Here is a 21,806-nt window from a genome sequence, read left to right as displayed (position 1 = left end):
ACTTATTTCACTTAGCATTGATAATCTCTTGTTGCATCCATGTTACTGCAAATGGCATTGTTTCCTTCTTTTTTTAATAGCTGAGTAATATTCCATTGTAGAGAAGGAAATGGCAGCCTACTCTGGTATTGTTGCCTGGAGAACCCAATGGACAGAGGAGCCTGCAGATTGCAGTCAGTGGGATCACAGAGTCGGACTTAGTGACCGAACAGCAACGATATTCCATTGTACATCTGTATCACATCTTTATCCATTCATTTGTCGATGGACATCAGGTTGTTTCACATCTTGGTACTGTGAATAGTGCCACTAAAAACATTAGGGGACCTGTATCTTTTTGAATTACAGTTTTGTCTGGGTATGTGTCCAGGAGTGGGTTTGCTGGATCATTTGGTAATTCTGTTTTTAATTTTCTAAGGTACCTCCATACTGTTTCCCACAGTGGCTGCACCAACTTACGTTCCCACCAACTGTGTAGAAGGGTTCCCTTTTCTCCACACCCTCTCCAGCATTTGTTATTTATAGACTTTTTAATGATGGCTATTCTGATCAGTGTGAAGTAGTTTTGTGTTTCTCTAATAATTGGCAATATTGATCATCTTTTCTTGTGCCTATTGGCCATCTGTTTGTAGAAATGTCTATTTAGTTCTTCTGCCCATTTTTGATTGGGTTTTTTGTTATTGTTGAGTTGTATGAGTTGTTTGTATATTTTGGAAATTAAGCCCTGTCGGTTGCATTGTTTGCAAATATTTTCTCCCATTCTATAGGTTGTATTTTTGTTTTGTTTATGATTTCCTTTGCTGTGCAAAAGGTTGTAAGTTTGATTATATCCCATTTGTTTATTTTTGTTTTTATTTCTGTTGCCTTGGGAGACTTAAGTAGTCCCCAGTTTAAAAATACAGGAGTTAAGTTTTTGCTAAATCTATACCTAAATATAAGCTATCCTGAGGGTCAAAATTATGTCAATATTTGTGATCTTATAGGCGGCTGTTATACTATTATCTGCCACCATTCCCAGTCATTCTTACGTGTTGAAAGTCAAACACCACAGTTGTCTGTTGCAGTGGACGCAGCATGCTATTAGTTCGTTAATGATCATTCTTAATCTCTAACTTTTCATATTGATTTAATGATGCACAGATTTGGCTGGAACAAAAAATTAATTCCACTGTTCTCCAAAATGTATGAGCTCATTTTATTGACCTTTTTGTAAACTAGATGCTTTCTGATGCAGCACCTGGAAAACTGAGAATCATCCATGGAGATGTCTTGACGTTTAAGATAGAAAGGGCTTTTCCAGAAAGTCTCAAAAGACGGTGGGAGGATGGTAAGTGTCTTTGGGTTGGTTTTCTTATTTTCTTTTGTAATTGTAATTGTTTAGATTACAAATATTTGTATTATTAGTCATACATTATAAATATTTATTATATACTTATATTAAAATTAGATAAACAAGTAGGTAAGGTGCATTGCAATTTTTTCTGCTTTTACACTTTCTTCCAAAATAAAAATCAAATTGCTTTCTCTTCATCCAAATTTATCTGATACTAATATTTTTCAAATATTTTGGGGTCTGTTCATATAAACTTATGATACCATATAAAGATGGAATGAACTAGAAAGTGTTTTCCAAATGGGGAAAAAAGTGTTTTGGTGAACCAAGCCATACCCCACCTTTCTTTTGACTTTATTTCCTCTGTCTTTTACGTTCAGTGACCTTCTGTGGCACTCTTCATTCATAGACAGTTTATTGGGTGCCTGCTATGTGCCAGCTCCTTGGAACACACAGATGTGTTTCTTGCCCATAAAACCCCTCAGAGCAGCTGGAGGTGTGACTTGGGGGTGCCTCCACACCAGGCTCCTTCAGAGTGACTGGCTCTGCCCGTCTCCCCCTTCCAACCGGCTCTTCTCAGTGACCGCCTTCCGTTTTCTGCCCTGCCCAGCCAGTCACAGACAACAGGAGTGACCCACCTGACTGCCTGCCGCCAACCTTCTCTAAGTTCCCCAGTGTTAAACTGTTCCTCTCATCTAGAAGATTTGCCTGCTTCTGTTTTCCCTGATACCAGGCCCACCTAGTCTTCCTTTCACCTTGTTTTGAGCTTTCTCTAACTTTGCTGGTGGTTTATTTTTCCACCCACATCTTAAATCTTGTTTCTCCTGCCATGACTTCACTTACCACATATATATTGTACACACTTAATCTTCATGTCCAACCTGTATCCCTTTCCTGGGTATCTGACAGATTCTCTGGTGTCCCGTAGGAACTTTGACCTCAGGTCCAAGGCTAAATGATCTTTTCCCTCAAACCAGTTCTTTTTCTTGTTTTCCTAAGCCAAAACCTGGGGACTTTAACTGAATAGTAGTTAGGTGGGGTTTTTTCCCTTTAATTCAAAGCTGATTGTGAGCAAACATTACTTCTGAATAATAAATGGACTGAAAAATACTCAGCCATTATCTTTTTGTATGCTTTTGTTTGATGCTATTAATACCCAGTTTGATTTTACTCTTAACTAAAATTGTATTCATAACACATTGATGAAATAATCAAACCAAGTTTTTTCTTATGCCAACCAGATCCTCCAAATGTACACATTATTGGAAATCTGCCTTTTAGTGTATCAACCCCACTGATTATCAAGTGGCTTGAAAATGTTTCTCAAAGAAATGGACCATTCGCATATGGTAGAACCCGGATGATGTTGACTTTTCAAAAGGAAGTGGCAGAGGTAAGTTTTAACTTTTTCTGGTTGTTTTATCACATGATCAAATTACCAGAACAAAATAAAAAGAATATTATCAGTTTGGAGTTGAGAAAGGTAAGAGGGTTGGTTGGGTGCCTCATTATTCAATATATAGACTTAGGTTCGCATAAGCCTGCTAGGTATTCCCATGACTGGCATGTTCCAAGTTTGTCTCTAAAAAGTAAACCCTCAGAGCAGTGAAAGCAGTTTTTGAAGCAAAGAGATTAAAGGAGGGAATCTGCAGGCTATCAGCAGTTCTTTTTTATGACAAATGAATATAAGAGTGTATCATGTATTTTCAGAGCTTTGTGTGTGTATGGCTTAATCAAAAGAACAGCTGAATCCCCACCACCCAAGTCAAATTGTTATTCAGTTGCATCTGACTCTTCACAACCCCATGGACTGGAGCACACCAGGCTTTCCTGTACTTCACAATGTCCTGGAGTTTGCTCAGACTCATGCCCATCAAATCGGTGATGCCATACAACCATCTCATCCTCCATCATCCTCTTCACTGTGGTATTGACCATCTAGTGATGTCCACGTATAGAGTCGTCTCTTGTGTTGTTGAAAGAGGGTATTTGCTATGACCAGTGTGTTCTCTTGGCAGAGTTGTTAGCCTTTGCCCTGCTTCATTTTGTACTCCAAAGTCAAACTTGCCTGTTATTGCAGGTATCCCTTGACTTCCTACTTTAGCGTTCCAGTCCCCTATGATAAAAATGACATCTTTTTTTGGTGTTAGTTCTAGAAGATCTTGTAGGTCTTCATAGAACCCTTCAGCTTCTTTGGCATTAGTAGTTGGGGCATAGACTTGATAACTATATTGAATGGTTTGCCTTGGAAATGAAGGATCATTTCTGATTCTTCTGATGAAGGAAATGAAAGATCATTCTGTCATATCTGAGATTGCATTCAAGTACTGCATTTCAGATTCTTTTGTTGACTGTGAGGGCTACTCCATTTCTTCTAAGGGGTTCTTGCCCACAGTGATAGATATAATGGTCATCTGAATTAAATTCACCCATTCCCATCCATTTTAGTTCACTGATGGCTAAAATGTTGATGTTCCCTCTTGCCATCTCTTGTTTGACGACATCCAGTTTACCTTGATTCATGGACCTAACATTCCAGGTTCCTATGCAGTACTCTCATTTACAGCACCGGACGTTCATCACCAGCCACATCCACAGCTGGGTGTCATTTCCCCTTTGGCTCAGCCTCTTCATTCCTTCCGGAATTATTTCTCTGCTCTTCTCCAGTAGCATATTGGACACCTGCTAACCTAGGGGGTTCTTCTTTCACTGCCGTACATTTCTGCCTTTTCATACTCTTCATGGGGTGCTCAAGGCAAGAATGCCAAAGTGGTTTGCCATTTCCTTCTCCAGTGGGCCACGTTTTGTCAGAACTCTCCACTGTGACCCGTCCATCTGGGTGGCCCTACACAGGGTGGCTCATAGTTTCATTAAGTTGCACAAAGCTGTGGTCCCTGTGATCATTTTGGTAAGTTTTCTGTGATTGTGGTTTTCATTCTGTCTGCCCTCTGATGGATGAGGGTAAGAGGCTTGTGGAAGCTTCCCAATGGGAGGGACTAGCTGTGTGGTTTGGAAAACTGGGTCTTGCTCTGGTGGGCATGGTCATGCTCAGTAAATCTTTAATCCAACTAAAGTCTTTAATCCCATTAAAGACTTTAAATCCAATTAAAGTTAAGTTAATAATTAGATTACTAACATCTCTGACACCCTCTTGTATGCCTCTTTCTGATTGCATCACCTGTTCCCCACTTATTACCAGGATAATCTATACCATGAGTTTGCAATTTATTATTCCCTACGTAGTTTATCAGATTCTTACCTGTATAATAATATATTTCAGTTTTGTCCATTTTTCAACTTTATACAAATGGGTTCATACAGTGTATATTCTTTTTATCCTTATCTGCTCATGATGTCCATAGCTGTAGCTTATTTATACAACTATTTACTATCAACTGACTGTTGATCTGTCAGGCTTATCTGTCTGTTTTCCTGTTTGGGGACCCCGCATTAGTTTCAGTGTTTCATTATTACAAACAGTCATGAACATTCTTATGTTGATCTCAGCTAGTACACATAGGCAAGATTACTCTAGGGTACAAACCTCAAGGTGGCAATGCTGGGTCATAAGGCTTGCAACTTCAAATTTACCACCCTATTCTGCAGTGTCAAATCTGTTGATAATTGATTTTCCATTTCAGATTCTGTACTTTTATCTCTAAAAGCTTCGTTTGAGTCTTATTATATCTTCCCTTTCTCTCATGTTTATGCTGTCCTTGGCATCCTTATGCATATATATAATATTTGTAATAGCTATTTCAAGATCTTTGCCTACTAATTCCATTACCTCTGTCATTTCTGTACTATTTTACCAGTTGATGTTTCCCACCCTCTTTGCTCTGGGTCCCATTTTTCTGCTTTGCAAGCCTGGTAATTTTTGTTACTATACTGGCTATTGGGAGGCCTTTTTTTTTTCCCCAGTGTTGTTGAGGGTCAGATTTTCTTGTATAGGGTTGAGTGGTGGGTTTTGTTCTGGCTCATAGATAAAGTACTTGCAGATTGGTTTGAGGTTTGCCTTTCAAGCTTTGTTATGATGGGTCCAAAGCAGCCTTTGACCAGGGGCTAAGTCCTACTACTAAGCCATGGTGTTTCTGAGGAAGCCACCCTGTGTCCTGTGTATTTCATGGGCTCTCTACTTTAGCTGTTGGGAATGCAGGCTATATCCAGCCCTGTATGAGCTCCATTTTGTCTTGACAGCTTTCCAGTAGTACTTTGTCCAGCCTCCCTAGCCTTGAGGAGTTACCCTCATACACCCCTCGCAGATCCTTGCTCTGCTCAAAGTGAGTCTCCACTCCCTCCCTTCCTGTCTCTACCTCCTTCCTAAGATCTCTCAGCTCCGTGATGCACTTCTCTGGTAGCCTGCCGCACAGACTGTCGCTGCCTCGGCCTCCCGGAACATCAGCCTCTGTCTCCCGAAGCCCAGGTCTTCTCTGGCCCCTGTGTCTTGGCTCTCCCTGTGCTGTGGCGTGAGGGTGGCCTCCCAGCCATAAGCTGGACAGGCCCGAGGCTCACCTCCTTTCCCTTCTGGCACTGATAACGGCCCCTTACTGCGCCATGTCCACTTTATAAACCTGTTGTTCTGTGTATTTTAGTCAGCTTAATGGTTGTTTCTATAAAAAAAAAAAGCAAGACAGCTTAATATCAGAATTGCTTTGAGAGTAGACACTGGATGACTTAGTTCAACTCTTCCAGTGTCTTCCTCTCAAATAATTTATGCATGTATTATAAGAAATGTTTTCTTACATCCATCCCTCTCTCCCCATGTTCCCTTACAGAGTTTTGCCCCATCCCCCACTCGAGGGACACTTCCGGTCAGGCCAGCTGGTGAACGTCCTCCAGGGCAGAGGACAGGCCCCACAGCGAAGGTCTGCTCAGCATTAACAAGCCCGAAATGTCAAAGCCACCAAAGTTGAAAATTCTCGTTTTAGAGTATTGGACCATAAAATCCATCACAAAAGCGTAGAAGCCTTTTGTGTTTGTAACAAACTCTTAAGATGACATCCTCTTTTTCCTGAGGTCCGAGTCATCCCCTTGTGACTTGTCAGTGCTCTTCTGTTGGTTTGAATCGAGGCCATGCTAATAGTTCTCTTTGTTGCTTTTTTCAACTTTTGGATTTGTCCTTGGATTTTTTTCCTCAGCTGATATGATGATTATGGTATTTCTGCTCTTCAGTAACACAATAGAAATGCAAAAATACTCCCATTCTTTGGGGGGAAAGAGTAAAGGAACAGGCTGAAGAGGTGGAGAAACATTTTCAATGACTCAGTGTCACTTGTTATTAATAACAGTGTTGCTTCCACTTTACCATATGCAATTATTTTTCTTTAACAAAAAGTTGATTTAGTTAAATTTTAGTTTGAATATTAAGAAGAGTTTATATTGAGTCTATAATTAATGGAGTGCTTTAAAAGTATAGATAACACTGGTCCTCTGACTGATTTTCACATTTTTGCAAGTGAGAGTTTCAGTGGAAGACTATATAGCAGCATTCTCCTATTTTCCCTCTCTTTGTTCTTGACACTGTCATATTTGCATTTTGAATTTTAGCCACAGAAAGCACTTAGAATTATTTGCTTGGCTTGGCTTTGTGAGTTACAGAGCAGAAACGAGCATGTTTGTCTTGTTCCTTTCTCTCTAAGACGACAGGGTGTAAATGTAAGAATTCAGCTCATACACATTAAGGGGCTTATAGACACTTTAAAGTTGCAGCTCATAAAATAGAATCAGACTGTATAGCAGTAAATGAGACCTTAACAAATCTCATCTAACCGCATGTTACGGGTGATGAAACTGAGACTCAGCGTAGCTTAACTGTCATGGAGCTAGCTGCAGGGAGAGCTGAACCTGAACACAGGCCATATGCTTTCTGCTGAAATCATGATGTTCCAGTGCTTTGTGTGACTGGATCTATGGTCTTTTCTTTCTGGGTCCAGCATCAACCTCTTTATCTACCATCTCCAGAGGACCATGGCTGGAGAAGGGAATGGCCTTTCCATAAATTATCTAGTTCTCATTGTCCCTGATATTTGGCTCTGCAGTTTCTCAAGCATAAGCCTAATTTTTCTACGTAAAATTATTTTACATGAATAGAAAAACTGTTCTTGTGAATTCATTGACCCCTTGTTTTTCTTACACTCAATCAGAATTTTTTAAAAGCTCGAGGGTTAGAGGTTTCCTTTTACTGAAAAATTACCTGGTTTGGTTCCCTGAACTTTTTGCTCTTCAAATATATCTTGTAATGGAGTTTGAATTTTCATAGCTTTACCTGTAATATATCAAAGAAACATCAAATGTTTGAGTGGTTGGATCAATCAACCGTTGAACTCTTAGGGTAGCTTTTAATGAAGTCTTTTGCAGAGCTTTCTGGTCTGTGGATTGAATTCTTCCTTAATAAATGAGGGACAGGTATTTGTGCTGCTTTCTTCCAGGTTATGAGATTGACGTGTTTTCATCTCCAAAGCCTGTGTGTATTTGCTGCAAAGATGGGATTGTTGTTGTTTAGTCACTGAGTTCGTGTCTGTGTCCATGGACTATAGCCCACCAGGCTCCTCTGTCCGTGGAATTTCCCAGGCAAGAATACCGGAGTGACTTGTCATGCCCTCCTCCAGCGGATCTTCCCAACCCAGGGAGGGAACCCTCATCTCTTGCCCTGGCCACCAGGGAAGCCAGAGATAGGAGGGTTAAGATTCATGGGTCAGGATACACCTTTCTCCTGGCAGAAGTGGATACATAGCACTCTTAAATGAAAGACACTTTCATGTGTCTTTATAGCAAATTAGCTTTCCCTCCATGCCTCTCTGGTTTGCTTTTGGTTAAAGTGATTTTTAAATTCTCTTCCTTTTATCAATGGGAACATACTTTTCAAATGTAAAATAAAATACTAGAAGAAAATCCAGGCTGAAAAATTTTTTAAGTATCCGGGCATTTCTTTTGGTTTATTTTCTAGTTTTGTGATTATGTTCATGCTCGATTTTAGTTTTGTGCAGGTGCTTTGAATTGTGCCAGTTTGTACAATGAATTTTAGAAAATTTGAATCTTAACGGCAGTGGTAAAATTAAGTTCCTTATTTTCCTTTATGAAGAACTAGAAATATTTTTGACCATTTGATCCATGAGATGATTATTTAACAAATCTGTACTTCTGTTGTTTTTGTTATTTGCTTGAGAATATATACAATTCTAGGTTTTACTAAGAAAGAATTGATTTTGTGGTATATGCTGTAGCAGCTCATCACTTGTCTTGAACTTGACTTCCCAATAAATTTAACTGTCCAAATATAGACAGGAGCCAGGTAAATTAAAGTAAAAAGGGCTGAGATGAGGTATGGCTTCTGAATAACAAAATGTACTATAAAAATCTATAGTTAACTTTGCCTGTAGGAAATTTTCTCAGCATCTCATATTAAAGCCTATGTTTAAATCTTACTAAAGGCAAAGCTTTTACAAGTCAAATTACATGATTTTCATGGCCACAGCTGGTTAGAAGCAGCAAAGTAAAAGGGACCATTAGAGGTTAACACAGTGAAGCAGGAAAGGGAACACCCAGCCCAGTAAATAGAACTTAAAGAATCACTCCATCTCTGACTGTTGAGTAGTGAGGCACACCTGACCCAGGACTGTTCCAGTAATCATTGCTGTCTGCAATGTTGACTCTGTATCCTTTAGAAGAGGTTTAAATGTTGACTCTGAAGAGGTCCAGGGAGCTCTAGGAACAGGATACATTTTAGAAAAATAAGTGTATAATTATTTCATCCATCACTCAGCTTTGTCCAACATAATACCACATTTTTCATACCTTTTTTAAGAAATAAGATATTACAAATATGTTTGGAGCCCTCTTCTATCTCCCCCTTTTCCCTCCTGTGAATTGAACTGTCTAAAAATTGATACTCAGTATTCCCATGAACATGTTTTGCTTGCTCTGCAGATATAGATAGATATACACATGCCCATAGAGAATCAGCGATAAGAAATAATCTTTTGAAGTTTTCCTATGAGTGCAGTCATACTGTACCTATCTTCTGTCAATTATTTGCTCTATTTGGGGATTTATGTTGGTAACTCTTGTTATTCATTGTAACTATTTAGTATCCATTGTCAAAATTACCACAGTTTAATTATTCATTCACATATTGATGGATCTTTGTTTTTTGGATACTACATATAGTATTGCAATGAATATCCTTATAAATATCTCCTTGTAAAGCAGGTCTCTAGAATATATTCATAAAAGTAAACCTGATGGATTACAGCAGTTTACTCAACTTTAGCTTACCAGTCCCCACTTACTAGCAGCATATGAGAATTCCTGTTGCTCCATATACTTGCCAATACTAGGTTCTGTTAAGTCCTTTTTCTGTGGTGTAAATTTTGTTTATTCATGAAGTACGAAATTGTATCTCAGATGGTTTTAATATGCATATCCGTGATCTGTAATTTACTTGAGCATAGTTTATGATTATAGTTCGTTTGGGATGCTACAATGTTTCTTGTCTTATTTTCTATTTGTCTATCTTTAGATTATTGATCTATAGGAGTTTATTCTATATTCTGAGCACTAATCCTTTGTCAGATAAGAGTTTCAAATACCTTCTCTTAGTCTGTGACCTATCTTTATAGTAGTTTTCATTATACAAAAGTTTTTAATTTAAATAGAACAATATATATCAGTCTTTTTTGACTACTGCTTTTGCATTATTAAGAAAGTCTTCCCTGCCATGGGAGTCATAGATATTTACTCATAAAATTTTAAAATTTTAGTTTTCACTTACTGTTAATTCACTTGGAATTTATTTTTGGTTATGATATGAGATATGAACCACACAGTCCTCTTTGTAAATTCCTGCTTATACCGAAGTCACCAAATGATCCATCCTTCTCCCACTAGCAGTTGCTGCATCACATCTGTCACATTTCAAAAGTCCACATGTGCTTGAGTCTCTGAGGTTTTTGTTCCATGGGTATATTTGTGCCTCTAACAATATGATACTGCCTTAATTTTGATATCTGGCAAGGTGAGTGCCCCCATGTCACCTCCACAGAGCAGTCCCCTGCCTCCCATTGTTGATGTTCTTTAGAAGTGCCCTGGGGTATTCTTGGCCCTTTTTCATATAACATTTATATGGAATTTAAAGTTCTTTTCAAAAATCCTTTGGGGATGTTGTTAAATTGTATATATTTATGAGTTAATTCACAGATGCCTAATTTTAAAATAAAAATGTTTGGGTGTTTAAAAGAAAGTAAGTTTTTTGTTTAAAAAAAAAAAAAGTTCTCAAAATCAGCCAGTTCAAGAGTTCTAAATATTCATGGTTTTATTACATTTAAATAAAGAAGGATACACCATTGGAAATGTTCATTGAGACATTGGGGTAGTTCATAAAACTAAAGCATCTTGAGTTCATTATTCTTGCTATTTTCACCTATCTATATTATGGATTACTTGTTTCATACAGTATCTTATACTTTGAAAATCCCAATAGCCAGTGGTAGGGAAATTTTCTAATTTGATTTTTTTTTTTAAGTGCATTGCGTGTATAACTCACACTTCATAGATGTACCTCAGTGTCAAAGGAAAATGTTCCCCATGTTGGCTATATATCATGTTAAATAGCCTATGCTTTTAAAATTTACCTCAAAGAATCCACCTAGTGTCCATAGATGATGAATGAGTTATTTGCCAAAATTCCTCTTTGTCCTTCTGCAGAGACTTACAGCTACTACTGGAAGCAAACAGCGAAGTCGCCTCTCCATTATGGCCCAGTACCTCTGTGATGTTCAGCACATCTTGACAATTCCAGGTCAGGCTTTTGTCCCCAAACCAGAGGTGAGTTTCTGATTATTTGTTTTAAACAATATAGTATACTAGGACTAGGATGTGTCATAGAAAATTATCGCTAGAATCTGATCTTCTATGCAAACTGTACCATAAGTTTTTCCTTCCCTCTTCTACAACCATAAAAATCACAGTGGTGGATAAGTTCAGTTCAGTCTCTCAGTTGCGTCCAACTCTTTGCGACCCCATGGACTGTAGCACGCAAGGCCTCCCTGTCCATCACCAACTCCCAGGGTTTAGTCAAACTCATGTCCATCGAGTTGATAACACCATCCAACCATCTCATCCTCTGTCGTCCCCTTCTCCTCCCACCTTCAATCTTTTCTAGCATCAGGGTCTTTTCCAATGAGTCAGCTCTTGACATCAGGTGGCCAAATGGAGTTTCAGCTTCAACATCAGTCCTTCCAATGAATATTCCTTTGGGATGATTTCCTTTAAGATGGACTGGTTGGATCTCCTTGCAGTCCAAGGGACTCTCAAGAGTCTTCGCCAACAACTACAGTTCAAAAGCATCAATTCTTCGGCACTCAGCTTTCTTTATAGTCCAGTTCTCACATCCATACATGACTACTGGAAAAACCATAGCCTTGACTAGACAGACCTTTGTTGGCAAAGTAATGTCTCTGCTTTTTAATATGCTGTCTAGGTTGGTCATAACTTCCCTTCCAAGGAGTAAGCGTCTTATAATTTCATGGCTGCGGTCAACCATCTGCAGTGATTTTGGAGCCCCCCAAAATAAAGTCAGCCACTGTTTTCACATCTATTTGCCATGAAATGATGGGACCAGATGCCATGATCTTATTTTCTGAATGTTGAGCTTTAAGCCAACTTTTTCACTCTCCTCTTTCACTTTCTTCAAGAGGCTCTTTAGTTCTTTGTTTTCTGCCATAAGGGTGGTATTATCTGCATATCTGATGTTATTGATATTTCGCCCAGCAATCTTGATTCCAGCTTGTGCTTCATCCAGCCCAGCATTTCTTAAGATGTACTCTGCATGTAACTTAAATAAGCAGGGTGACAATATACAGCCTTGACGTACTCCTTTTCCTATTTGGAAGCAGTCTGTTGTTCCATGTCCAGTTCTAACTGTTGCTTTCTGATCTGCATATAGATTGCTCAGGAAGCAGGTCAAGTGGTCTGGTATTCCCATCTCTTTCAGAATTTTCCACAGTTTGTTGTGATCCACACAGTCAAAGCCTTTGGCATCGTCAGTAAAGTAGAAATAGATATTTTTCTGGAATTCTCTTGCTTTTTCGGTGATGCAGCGTATGTTAGCAATTTGATCTCTGGTTCTTCTGCCTTTTCTAAAACCAGCTTGAACATCTGGAAGTTCACGATTCACATACTGTTGAAGCCTGTCTTGGAGAATTTTGAGCGTTACTTTACTAGCATGTGAGATGAGGGCAACTGTGCGGTAGTTTGAGCATTCTTTGGCACTGTCTTTCTTTGGGATTGGAATGAAAAGTGACCTTTTCCAGTCCTGTGGCCACTGCTGAGTTTTCCAAATTTGCTGGCATATTGAGTGCAGCACTTTCACAGCATAATCATTTAGGATTTGAAATAGCTCAACTGGAATTCCATCACCTCAACTAGCTTTGTTCGTAGTGATGCTTTCTAAGGCCCACTTGACTTCACATTCTAGGATGTCTGGCTCTAGGTAAGTGATCATACCATCGTGATTATCTAGGTCATGAAGATCTTTTTTGTACAGTTCTTCTGTGTATTCTTGCCACCTCTTCTTAATATCTTTTGCTTCTGTTAGGTCCATACCATTTCTGTCCTTTATCGAGCCCAATGCATGAAATGTTCCCTTGGTATCTCTAATTTTCTTCAGTGGATAGTTAGCTCTTAATCTGATTTTTCTTCCCCTTAAACGGAATGACCAAACGTCTAGGTTTATCTGCGTTACCCTCATGGTGGTATTATCATTACTATAAATGTTTTTATCTTGAAGTTGTATTTTGTCCAATGCCTTTTCTGCATCTAGTGAGATGATCACATGATTTTCTTTCGTTTAATTGATGTGTCATGTGTTACATTGATTGATTTGCCTATGTTGACTCATCTTTACATCCCAGGAATGAGTCCCACTTGGTCATGGTATATAATCCTTCTTTGTGTTCTCAAATTTGGTTTGCTAATATTGGTGAGAATTTTTCTACTGTATTCATTAGGGATATTGGTCTACAGTTTTCTTGTGGTAGCCTTATCTGGCCTTTTTTCAGGTGAATGCTGTTTTCATAGAATGAGTTTGGAAATATTCCCTCCTCCACAGTTTTTTGGAAGAGTTTGAGAAGGATTGATGTTAATTCTTCTTTGAATGGATTTTTTAGTTAAGAATTTTTTAGTTAAGCCATCTGGTCCTGGGGTTTTCTGTGTTGGGAGGCTTTTGATTACTGATTCAACCTCTGCTTGCTATTGGTCTGTTCAGATTTTCTGTTTCTTCCTTATTCAGCCTTGGTTGTTTGTGTGTTTCTAAGAACGTATCCATTTCCTCTAAGTTGTCTCATTTCTTGGCACATGATTTGTTATGGTTGTCTCGTCTGTTCCTGTGTGTTTCTTCAGTCTCAGTTGTAATGTCTCCTTTTTCATTTCTAGTTTTGAGTTTTCTCTTTTCTTAGTCTAGTTAAAGGTTTGTCAATTTTAATTTTCAAAGAACCAGCTTTTGGTTTTGTTTTTTCATTTTTTATTTTCCATTTATTTCTACTCTGATCTTTATTTCCTTCTGCTAACCTTGTTCTTTTTCTAATTTCTTGAGGTATAAAGTTAGGTGGTTTGAAATTTTTTAAGTTCTTAATATATATATTTGTTGCTGTAAACATCTCAGAACTGCTTTTGCTACATTCCATAGGTTTTCAATATGTTGTATTTTCATTTATTATTTGAGATTTATTTCTCTTTTGATTTCTTCTTTGACCAATTGGTTGTTCAGAAGTCTGTTATTTACTTTCCACATATTTGTAGATTTTCCAGCTTTCCTTTTGTTGATTTCTACTTTCAATACCATTGTGGTCAGAAAAGATAATAGATGGGATTTCCATCTTTAATTTTCTGAGATTTGTGCCTTATCATGATCTATACTAGAAAATGTCCCATGTCCCGTGTGCACTTGAAGAATGTGTATTCTTCTGCTGTTGTGTGGAATGTTCTTTATATGCTTAAGTCCATTTACTTTAGAGTACGATTTAATTCTAACATTTCATTGTTGATTTTCTGTCTGGATGATCTATCTGTTGCTGACAGTGGCACATTAAAGTCTGTTACTCTTACTGCATTGTCATCTATTTCTCCCTTAGTATTTGCTTAATATATTAAAGTACTCCAATGTTGGGAGTATATATATATTTACTATTGTTGTATTTTAAAGATGTATTGACCCTTTTATCATTATATAACAACCTTGTTTGTCTCTTGTTATCAGTTTTTGGCTTGAAGTCTCTCTTATCTGATACAAGAATGGCTCGGCCCCTTTTCTTTTGATTTCTACTTCAGCCCTACATTTTGAGCCTGTGTGTGTCTTTATAGAGTTGAAATGAGCTTCTTGTAGGTAGCATATAGTTGCTGGGTTTTTTTTTTTAATTTATTTTAATTGGAAGATAATTACTTTACAGTACTGCGATGGTTTTGCCATATGTCAGTATGAATTGGCCATGGGTATAGGTGAACCAACCCTCCCTGTCCCCACCCTATCCCTTCACGTTGTCACAGAGCACTGACTTTGGGTGCCCTGCTGCATCCATCAAACTCGCATTGGTTACCTGTTTCACCTGTGATAATGTATATGTGTTTCTTTTTTCTCAAATCATCCCACTCTCCTTCTCCCAGTGAGTCCAGATTTCTGTTCTTTATGTCTGTGTCTCCTTTGCTGCCCTGCACATAGGATTTTTGGTACCATCTTTCTAGATTCCATATGTATGCATTAATATATTTGTCTTTTTCTGACTTTGTGTAATAAGTTCTAGGTTCATCCACCTCATTTGAACTGACTCAGATGCATTTCTTTTTTATAGCTCAGTGTATTCCATTGGGTATATGTACCACAACTTCCTTATCCATTCATCTGCGGATGGACGTCTAGGTTGCTTCCATGTCCTAGCTGTTGTACATAGTGCTGCAGTTAACGATGGGCATCTTCTTCATTTCTGGTCTCCTCGGGGTATATGCCCAGTAGTGGGATTGCTGGGTTCGGTTGTAGTTTTATTCCTGGTTTTTTAGGAATGTCCATACAGTTCTCCGTAGTGGTTTTATCAGTTTGCATTCCCACCAACAGTGTAAGAGGATTCCCTTTTCTCCTCACCCTCTCCAGCATTTATTGTTTGTAGACTTTTTGATGATGGCCATTCTGACCGGTGTGAGATGATACCTCATTGTGGTTCTGATTTGTATTTCATGAGCAGTGTTGGGTTTGGTTTTTTTTTAATCCATCTAGTCATTGTGTGTCTTTTGATTGGTGAATTCAGTTCATTTATATTAGAGTGATTATTGACAGAGGATTTACCACTGCCCTCTTTCTTAGGCCTTCTGGTTATTTTGTATCATCGTTTTTTCCTCTCTGTTTCTGTCTATCTATCTAATGTGGTGGATTTCCACAGTCTTTTACTCAGTCTTTCCTTTTCCGTCTTTCATGACTCTAGAGTTTGGCTTTGTGTTTAACATATGGCTTACATAAAAAAATCTTACAAATAAAATAGCTCTTCTTATGCTGATATCACCTTACCTTTACTTGTCTATAAAGGTTCTACCCTTTTACTCTTCCACTTACATACCTTTATCACAATTTATCTCTTTTGGTGCTGTGAATTCATTGAGAAACTGTGATAGCTTTCCTTAAGCCTTTATGCTATAATTAAGTGGTTAACATACCATTCTAATAGGGTTAAAGTTTTCTAATTCTGACTATTTTTCACCTTTTCCAGGGTATTGTGAACTTTTTCTTTTATTGTCAGTAAATAATGTATTCTTATTTCAGTTTGAAGAATTCCTTTCACCATTTCTTTCAAAGGAGGTCTAGTGGTGTGAACTCCCTCAGTTTTTGTTTGCTGGGAAAGCCTTTATTTCTTCTTCATATTTGAAGGATAACTTTGACAGATAATTGGCTGGTGATTTTTATTGTTTAACACTTTGAATATGTCATTCCACTCTCTCCTGGCCTGTAATGTTTCTGCTGAGAAATCTGCTGTTAGCCCAGAGAGATTCTTTGTAGGTTACTTCCTCCCCACGCCCCCACCCCATGCCTTTAAGATTCTTTCTCAATCATTGATTTTTGACAGTTTCATTATAAAGTATTTTGGATAAGGTCTTTTGTATTGAGGTGATAGGATGTTCTTTTAGCTTCTTGGACATGTATGCTAAGTTCTTTCCCCAGGTTTGAGAAGCTGTCAGCAGTTATTTTTCTAAATATACCTTCTGCTCTCTTCTCCTCTACATAGATCAATTATTCTTATATTTGGTTTTCTCCTCATACCTGATAGCTCTCTTAGGGTTTCTTCACTTCTTAAAAATCTTATCTCACTCCTGAGTCATTCCTAAATTCCCATCTTTCAAGTTACTAATTGTTTCTTTGTCTGATCTGCCCTATTTCTTAAGCTTTCTAATGTATTTTTCATCTCATTCATTGAATTTTTCAGCTCCAGAATTTGGTTCTTTTTAAAATTTCAGTCTCTGGTAAAGAACTCATTCTGTTCATTAATTTTATTCTTGAGTTCATCAAATTGCCTTTCTGAGTTTGAAAGTGAAAGTGTCAGTCACTCAGTCGTATCTGATTCGTTTTGACCCCATCAAATGTAGCCCGCCCCACCAGGCTCCTCTGTCCATGGACTTCTCCAGGCAAGAATACTGGAATGGGTTGTCATTTCCTTCTCCAGGGGATCTTCCCAACCCAGGGATCGAACCTGGTTCTCCTGCATTACAGGCAGATTCTTTACCATCTGAGTCCCCAGGGGAAAACTCTGAGTTTACTTGTGGCCCATTGAATTCCATCATAACAGCTATATTGAATTCTTTATAAATTAGATTACGATATTCTGTGCCTTTAAGTTTAGTTACTGGAGAACTATCATTTTCTTTTTGTGATACCATATTACCCTGATTTTCATTGTGTTTGACTGGACTGCGCCTCTCCTGTTGCATTTAAAGTAATACACTTACTTGTTTACTTTGGTAAACGTAATCGAAACCCTTGTTTTCCAGACAGTGGTGCTGTAACTCAGGTTTTTGGTGTTTTTTTACCTGATCTGGTTTTGGGGCTACACCCTGGTCAGGGGATGTTGGGGGGAGTGTTTAAAAAAAAAAAGTGCTATAGGGAAAGCTGGGGGCAGAGTGGAGGGAGTTTGGGCTTAGTGCTGGAGGCTTTGCATGCTCACAGCCCAGTGACGACATTCTCAAGTGGGGATGCTTCCAGGGGTCCGTGGCAGACAGCAGGTAACAGTACCGTCCCTACCCCAGTCACTCTCCTCTGCCTCTTTCCCCCTCCTCTCCCTTCAGTCATAGAGGTTTCTCCTCAGAAACCCAGGTGCTGCTGGAGAGAATCGGGTCCCTCCAGCTGTGATCTGTACAGCCCGGCAGTCAGCCACATACCCCTTTCTCTTTCCGCCGCTGCTGTGAGGCAAGTTGCCACTGTTGTGATGAAAACTCAGCCCTAGGGAGGGAGGGGGACTGACTCCTCGAGTTCCTCCTTCTCGCCTCCAGGCTGGTCTCTGTTTTGCTCCGGTGGCGGTGGCGAGCCTGGTTCTCCCTCTGTCTGGCTGACCTCCACGAGTTCTCCATGCCCTGTGTGTCTGCCATGGTTTTCAATCTCCAGTTCTGCTTCCCCCACCCCTGCCCCCATCAAGTCACTGGGGGTAGGGCTGGCTTACCAACGTCTTTGGGCCCACAGCCCCCTCCAAGGTTCTGTCTACTTTCTGCAGCACAGGAAGTCTGCTGGTCGGTCTGGTGTAATGTGCAGAGGCACCGCTGTTCAGTTACGAATGACGAATTGTAAAGGAGAGGACCGAAAGAAACCACTCATGCCACCAAGATGCTGATGTCACTCTCAGAATCCAAATATTTTTTATTTATAATGATTTCCCCCACTTTTTTGAGAAACTTTGTTTTGACAGCTTTACTTGTGATCAGTCATCTGTGGAAAAATAGTTGAATATTAAACTAGGCTCTGACTTATTATATGCTAATCACAGAAGAACAAAGCTAATTACAGAAACAAAGCTTCTCTGCCAGAAATACAAATCAATAAGCCAGTGTCTAGTTTAGCAAACCACTGCTGGATGAATTACTACAGGACATACATGTACTATAAAATCTTATTTCTTCATTGAAGGTACACTGAGCTCCAGCCGCATGAAAAGCCCTAAGCTAGGCAGAGAGGAGATGGTAACAAGAATGAGAAGTCAGACATCTGCCTTCAGGAGTTCATAGCTAGTGAGGAGCAGTTTTCTTGCTGAAACTCCAGTATAAAGTCTTGCAAAGCTTCCCTTAGATTCTTTGACATTCACTGATATAAGTAGATATCATGAAAAAATTGTGTTATGTGGTTTTTAGATTAGGTGTAGGTGTACGTTATAGGTTTAGAATGGAGCCCCCTGACCAATAGCATTCGACCTGTTTGTACATATTGGACCGTGATCTGAGGCATCTCCATGGCCTTTGCTGCCACCTTCCAGTTCCTCTGCCACATCGGTCACAGTTAACCAAGCTTTCTGGGGCCTTTAGGAATTCAGTCTGTCTTCCACTTTTATAGCAGACTTAATTGTCATCTTTTTCTTAATCAAACTCAGTATTACCTTCCTTCAGCATCTCAAGCTTTCAGACGTTGTAAATGACTTCTTCCAAAATAATAGATCCTGTTAAATCCTAGACAGAATTTGATATTTGGAGATACCTTTTAGCTTATCAGATGTAACACATTGGTGCTCTCAGGGATTTTTTTGTCCTAGAACAGGTGGCCACTGTAATGAAGACCAAGTCACCGTAGAGCTTTCTCTCTTCTTATATATGTGTGTTTACAAGATTTTCAATAGTATGAGACCCAGTTATATCAGAAGTCAAAATCTACTTTTAGGCTTTCATATTGGTGGTTATCATTGTCATCCAGAATCTTCAGGCTTTTTACCAGAGATTTCTTAGGACGGGGGTATTAGAGTATTTTTACTAGGTTTCTCTTTGTTTTAGTTACCTAGTTGAGAATAATTGATGGTGTTTGGAGGTTATTATCAACTTTATCTTTTATTTAAAAGGATAAGATCCACATGTACTTTACTAAAGCACTTCCCAGGTGGCTTAGTGGTGAAGAATCCACCTGCCAATGCAGAAGACATGAGTTCAACCCCTGACACAGGACAATCCCCTGGAGAAGGAAATGGCAGCTCACTCGAGTATTCTTGCCTGGAAAATTCCATAGAGGAGCCTGGTAAGCCGCAGTCCATGGGGTCACAAAGAGTTAGACACAACTGAGTGACTGAACATGCACGTAGTTAACTAAAAGTACTTTCCCTTCAGGATTAAGGCCTTATGAAATTATTATTTGTAAAATAGCTAGCTATGTGTTTTTTTTTTTCCCCCCCATTAAGGATATTTGCTTTTTTGGCAAACTAAGTATACAGCAATTTTCTTTGCTTACTTTTCATTGTGTTGTAAATAATACATGTAGGTGATTTGTTTCTAACCTAAGAAAACAGTTATCAAGGAAGAGAGAGAATGAATTATTATAAAGGAAACGATTACATTTTAGTTGCAAAAGAATACGCTACTTCTCTGAAGTAGTTTTACCATGTTAGGGGAAATCAGGAATACTCTGAGGAAAGCCCGAAAATATTTGACTGTTAGTTAACATTGAGCAAATCTTTAAGAATTCATTTTCATAAGAAAGGGGAAGAGTTTTTTTTACAGAATTGATAAAAAATAACAGTACAAGGCTGTCCTGCCAGCTAAATCCTTCTAAACACAAGAAGAGAAAGTCTCGAGCACAACACAGACAAAATACACTCAGTGCTAAAACAGAGATGCAGGCAGCGTCCTGAAAGAGCTGAGAGAGGGAGGTTAATTCTCCATGGATGCTCAGAAGAAGTTTACTAAAATTCAGTACATGTTCTTAATCAAATTCTAAGAATTAGATTTGGAGAATTTCCTTTGATATAACAAGAAAGGCTTACTTATAACCATCTTAGGATTTTTCCTGTAAGAATCAGTTAACCCTTCTAACAATCCATCTTTAACTAACTTAATCAAGCTTTAATGACAGAACTCTCACTGCTGTAAAACTATTACAGTTACACCTGGCTCACTTGGACTCTTGCCAGATTCGTCCCTCTCATTAACTTCTCTAGCACAGTTCCCAAAGTTTGAACCCCAAATTCTTTTCTATTTATAGAAAACACAATCTCTTAGGTTCTTAAAATTAGACTAATTTGTCTATTCTAATGTTTCTTACAGTTTGTAGTAAATGGATTTTTAAGTTAGAATTTTTTGTAATTTTGTATTTTGATTTCACTGAGTTAATAACATTATTTTACCAATTAGAAGACAAAACTCGTTTGCAGTACAGATTCACAGTTGAAAAATGCTTCCATGAGAATGTAAGATTAGTTTTAAGTCTCTCAAGCTGGCATCTGAAAACCCCTGAGAATCCATACATTTCTGGGGTTTCACGGTAATTTTTTTCAACTAGACTGCACATTGTAGTCGGTCCTCCTATCCATGGTTCCACATTGGTAGACTTAGTCAACACCCAGATTAAAAATAGAAAAAAAATTCCAGAACATTCCAAAAAGGAAAGCTTGGATTTGCCACATATTGTCATCTATTTACATACCATTTACTTTGTATTAGGTATTACAAGTAATCTGGAGATGATTGAAAGTATTTGGGAGGATGTATGTAGGATCTGCAAATGCTGTGCCACATTATGTAAGGGACTTACTTGAGTGTCCTTTGATTTTGGAATCCGTGGGGGTCCTGGAACCAGTGCCCCACAGATACTGAGAGACTGCCATACTCAAGTGTGAGAAATCCTGAGCCATTAGCTATTCCCTCAAAATTTTATGTCACCTTTTTTCTGTTATAAATTGTGGTCATGGATCTGCTGCTTTAACATCCTTTCTACATCACTGTCCTATACTCCAGCATAGTAGAAAAGTCACTTAGATACAATCTGAGAATTGCAACAGGCCCTTCTAATTGATGTGACAGAGACACTAGTGGAAGAGCTAGAAGTACTTTGAAGTCAGCTGGTCCTCCTGGAATTCCAGCGATCCTCGTTTTGAGAACTTGGTCATGTTAATAGGCTGAGTTTTAATACATCAAATAGGGTAATAATGCCACCCTTGAAGTGTTGTTGGTGAGGAATAGAAATAATCAATATGCAATGCCTAACAGGAGTATCTCACACAAGGAGACAGTTAAAGGTAGATCTTACTGTTATCAGTTCAGTCGCTCAGTCGTGTCCGACTCTTTGAGACCCCATGAGCTGCAGCACGCCAGGCCTCCCTGTCCGTCACCAACTCCTGGAGCTTGCTCAAACTCATGTCCATTGAGTCTGATGCCATCCAACCATCTCATCCTCTTTCGCCCCCTTCTCCTGCCCTCAGTCTTTCCCAGCATCAGAGTCTTTTCCAGTGAGTCAGTTCTTTGCTTCAGGTGGCCAAAGTAT

The 21,806-nt window shown here is 38.8% G+C and overlaps 1 protein-coding gene across 1 annotated transcript in view; it reads left to right on the top strand.

Annotated features, from left to right (window-relative positions):
- TFB1M (transcription factor B1, mitochondrial) overlaps nucleotides 1-21,806 on the top strand; it is a 64,372-nt gene that overhangs the window by 18,751 nt on the left and 23,815 nt on the right. Inside the window, exons 3-5 of the mRNA XM_043457345.1 lie at nucleotides 1,219-1,327; nucleotides 2,575-2,726; nucleotides 11,036-11,155. Of these exons, the coding sequence (XP_043313280.1) occupies nucleotides 1,219-1,327; nucleotides 2,575-2,726; nucleotides 11,036-11,155 (381 nt within the window). The remainder of the gene's footprint in view (nucleotides 1-1,218; nucleotides 1,328-2,574; nucleotides 2,727-11,035; nucleotides 11,156-21,806) is intronic.

This window comes from Cervus canadensis, chromosome 33 (assembly GCF_019320065.1).
Source record: "Cervus canadensis isolate Bull #8, Minnesota chromosome 33, ASM1932006v1, whole genome shotgun sequence".
Classification (NCBI taxonomy): Eukaryota; Metazoa; Chordata; class Mammalia; order Artiodactyla; family Cervidae; genus Cervus; species Cervus canadensis.
The sequence above is the reverse complement of the archived record's forward strand: the minus strand, read 5'-3'. Positions and strand labels throughout refer to the sequence as shown.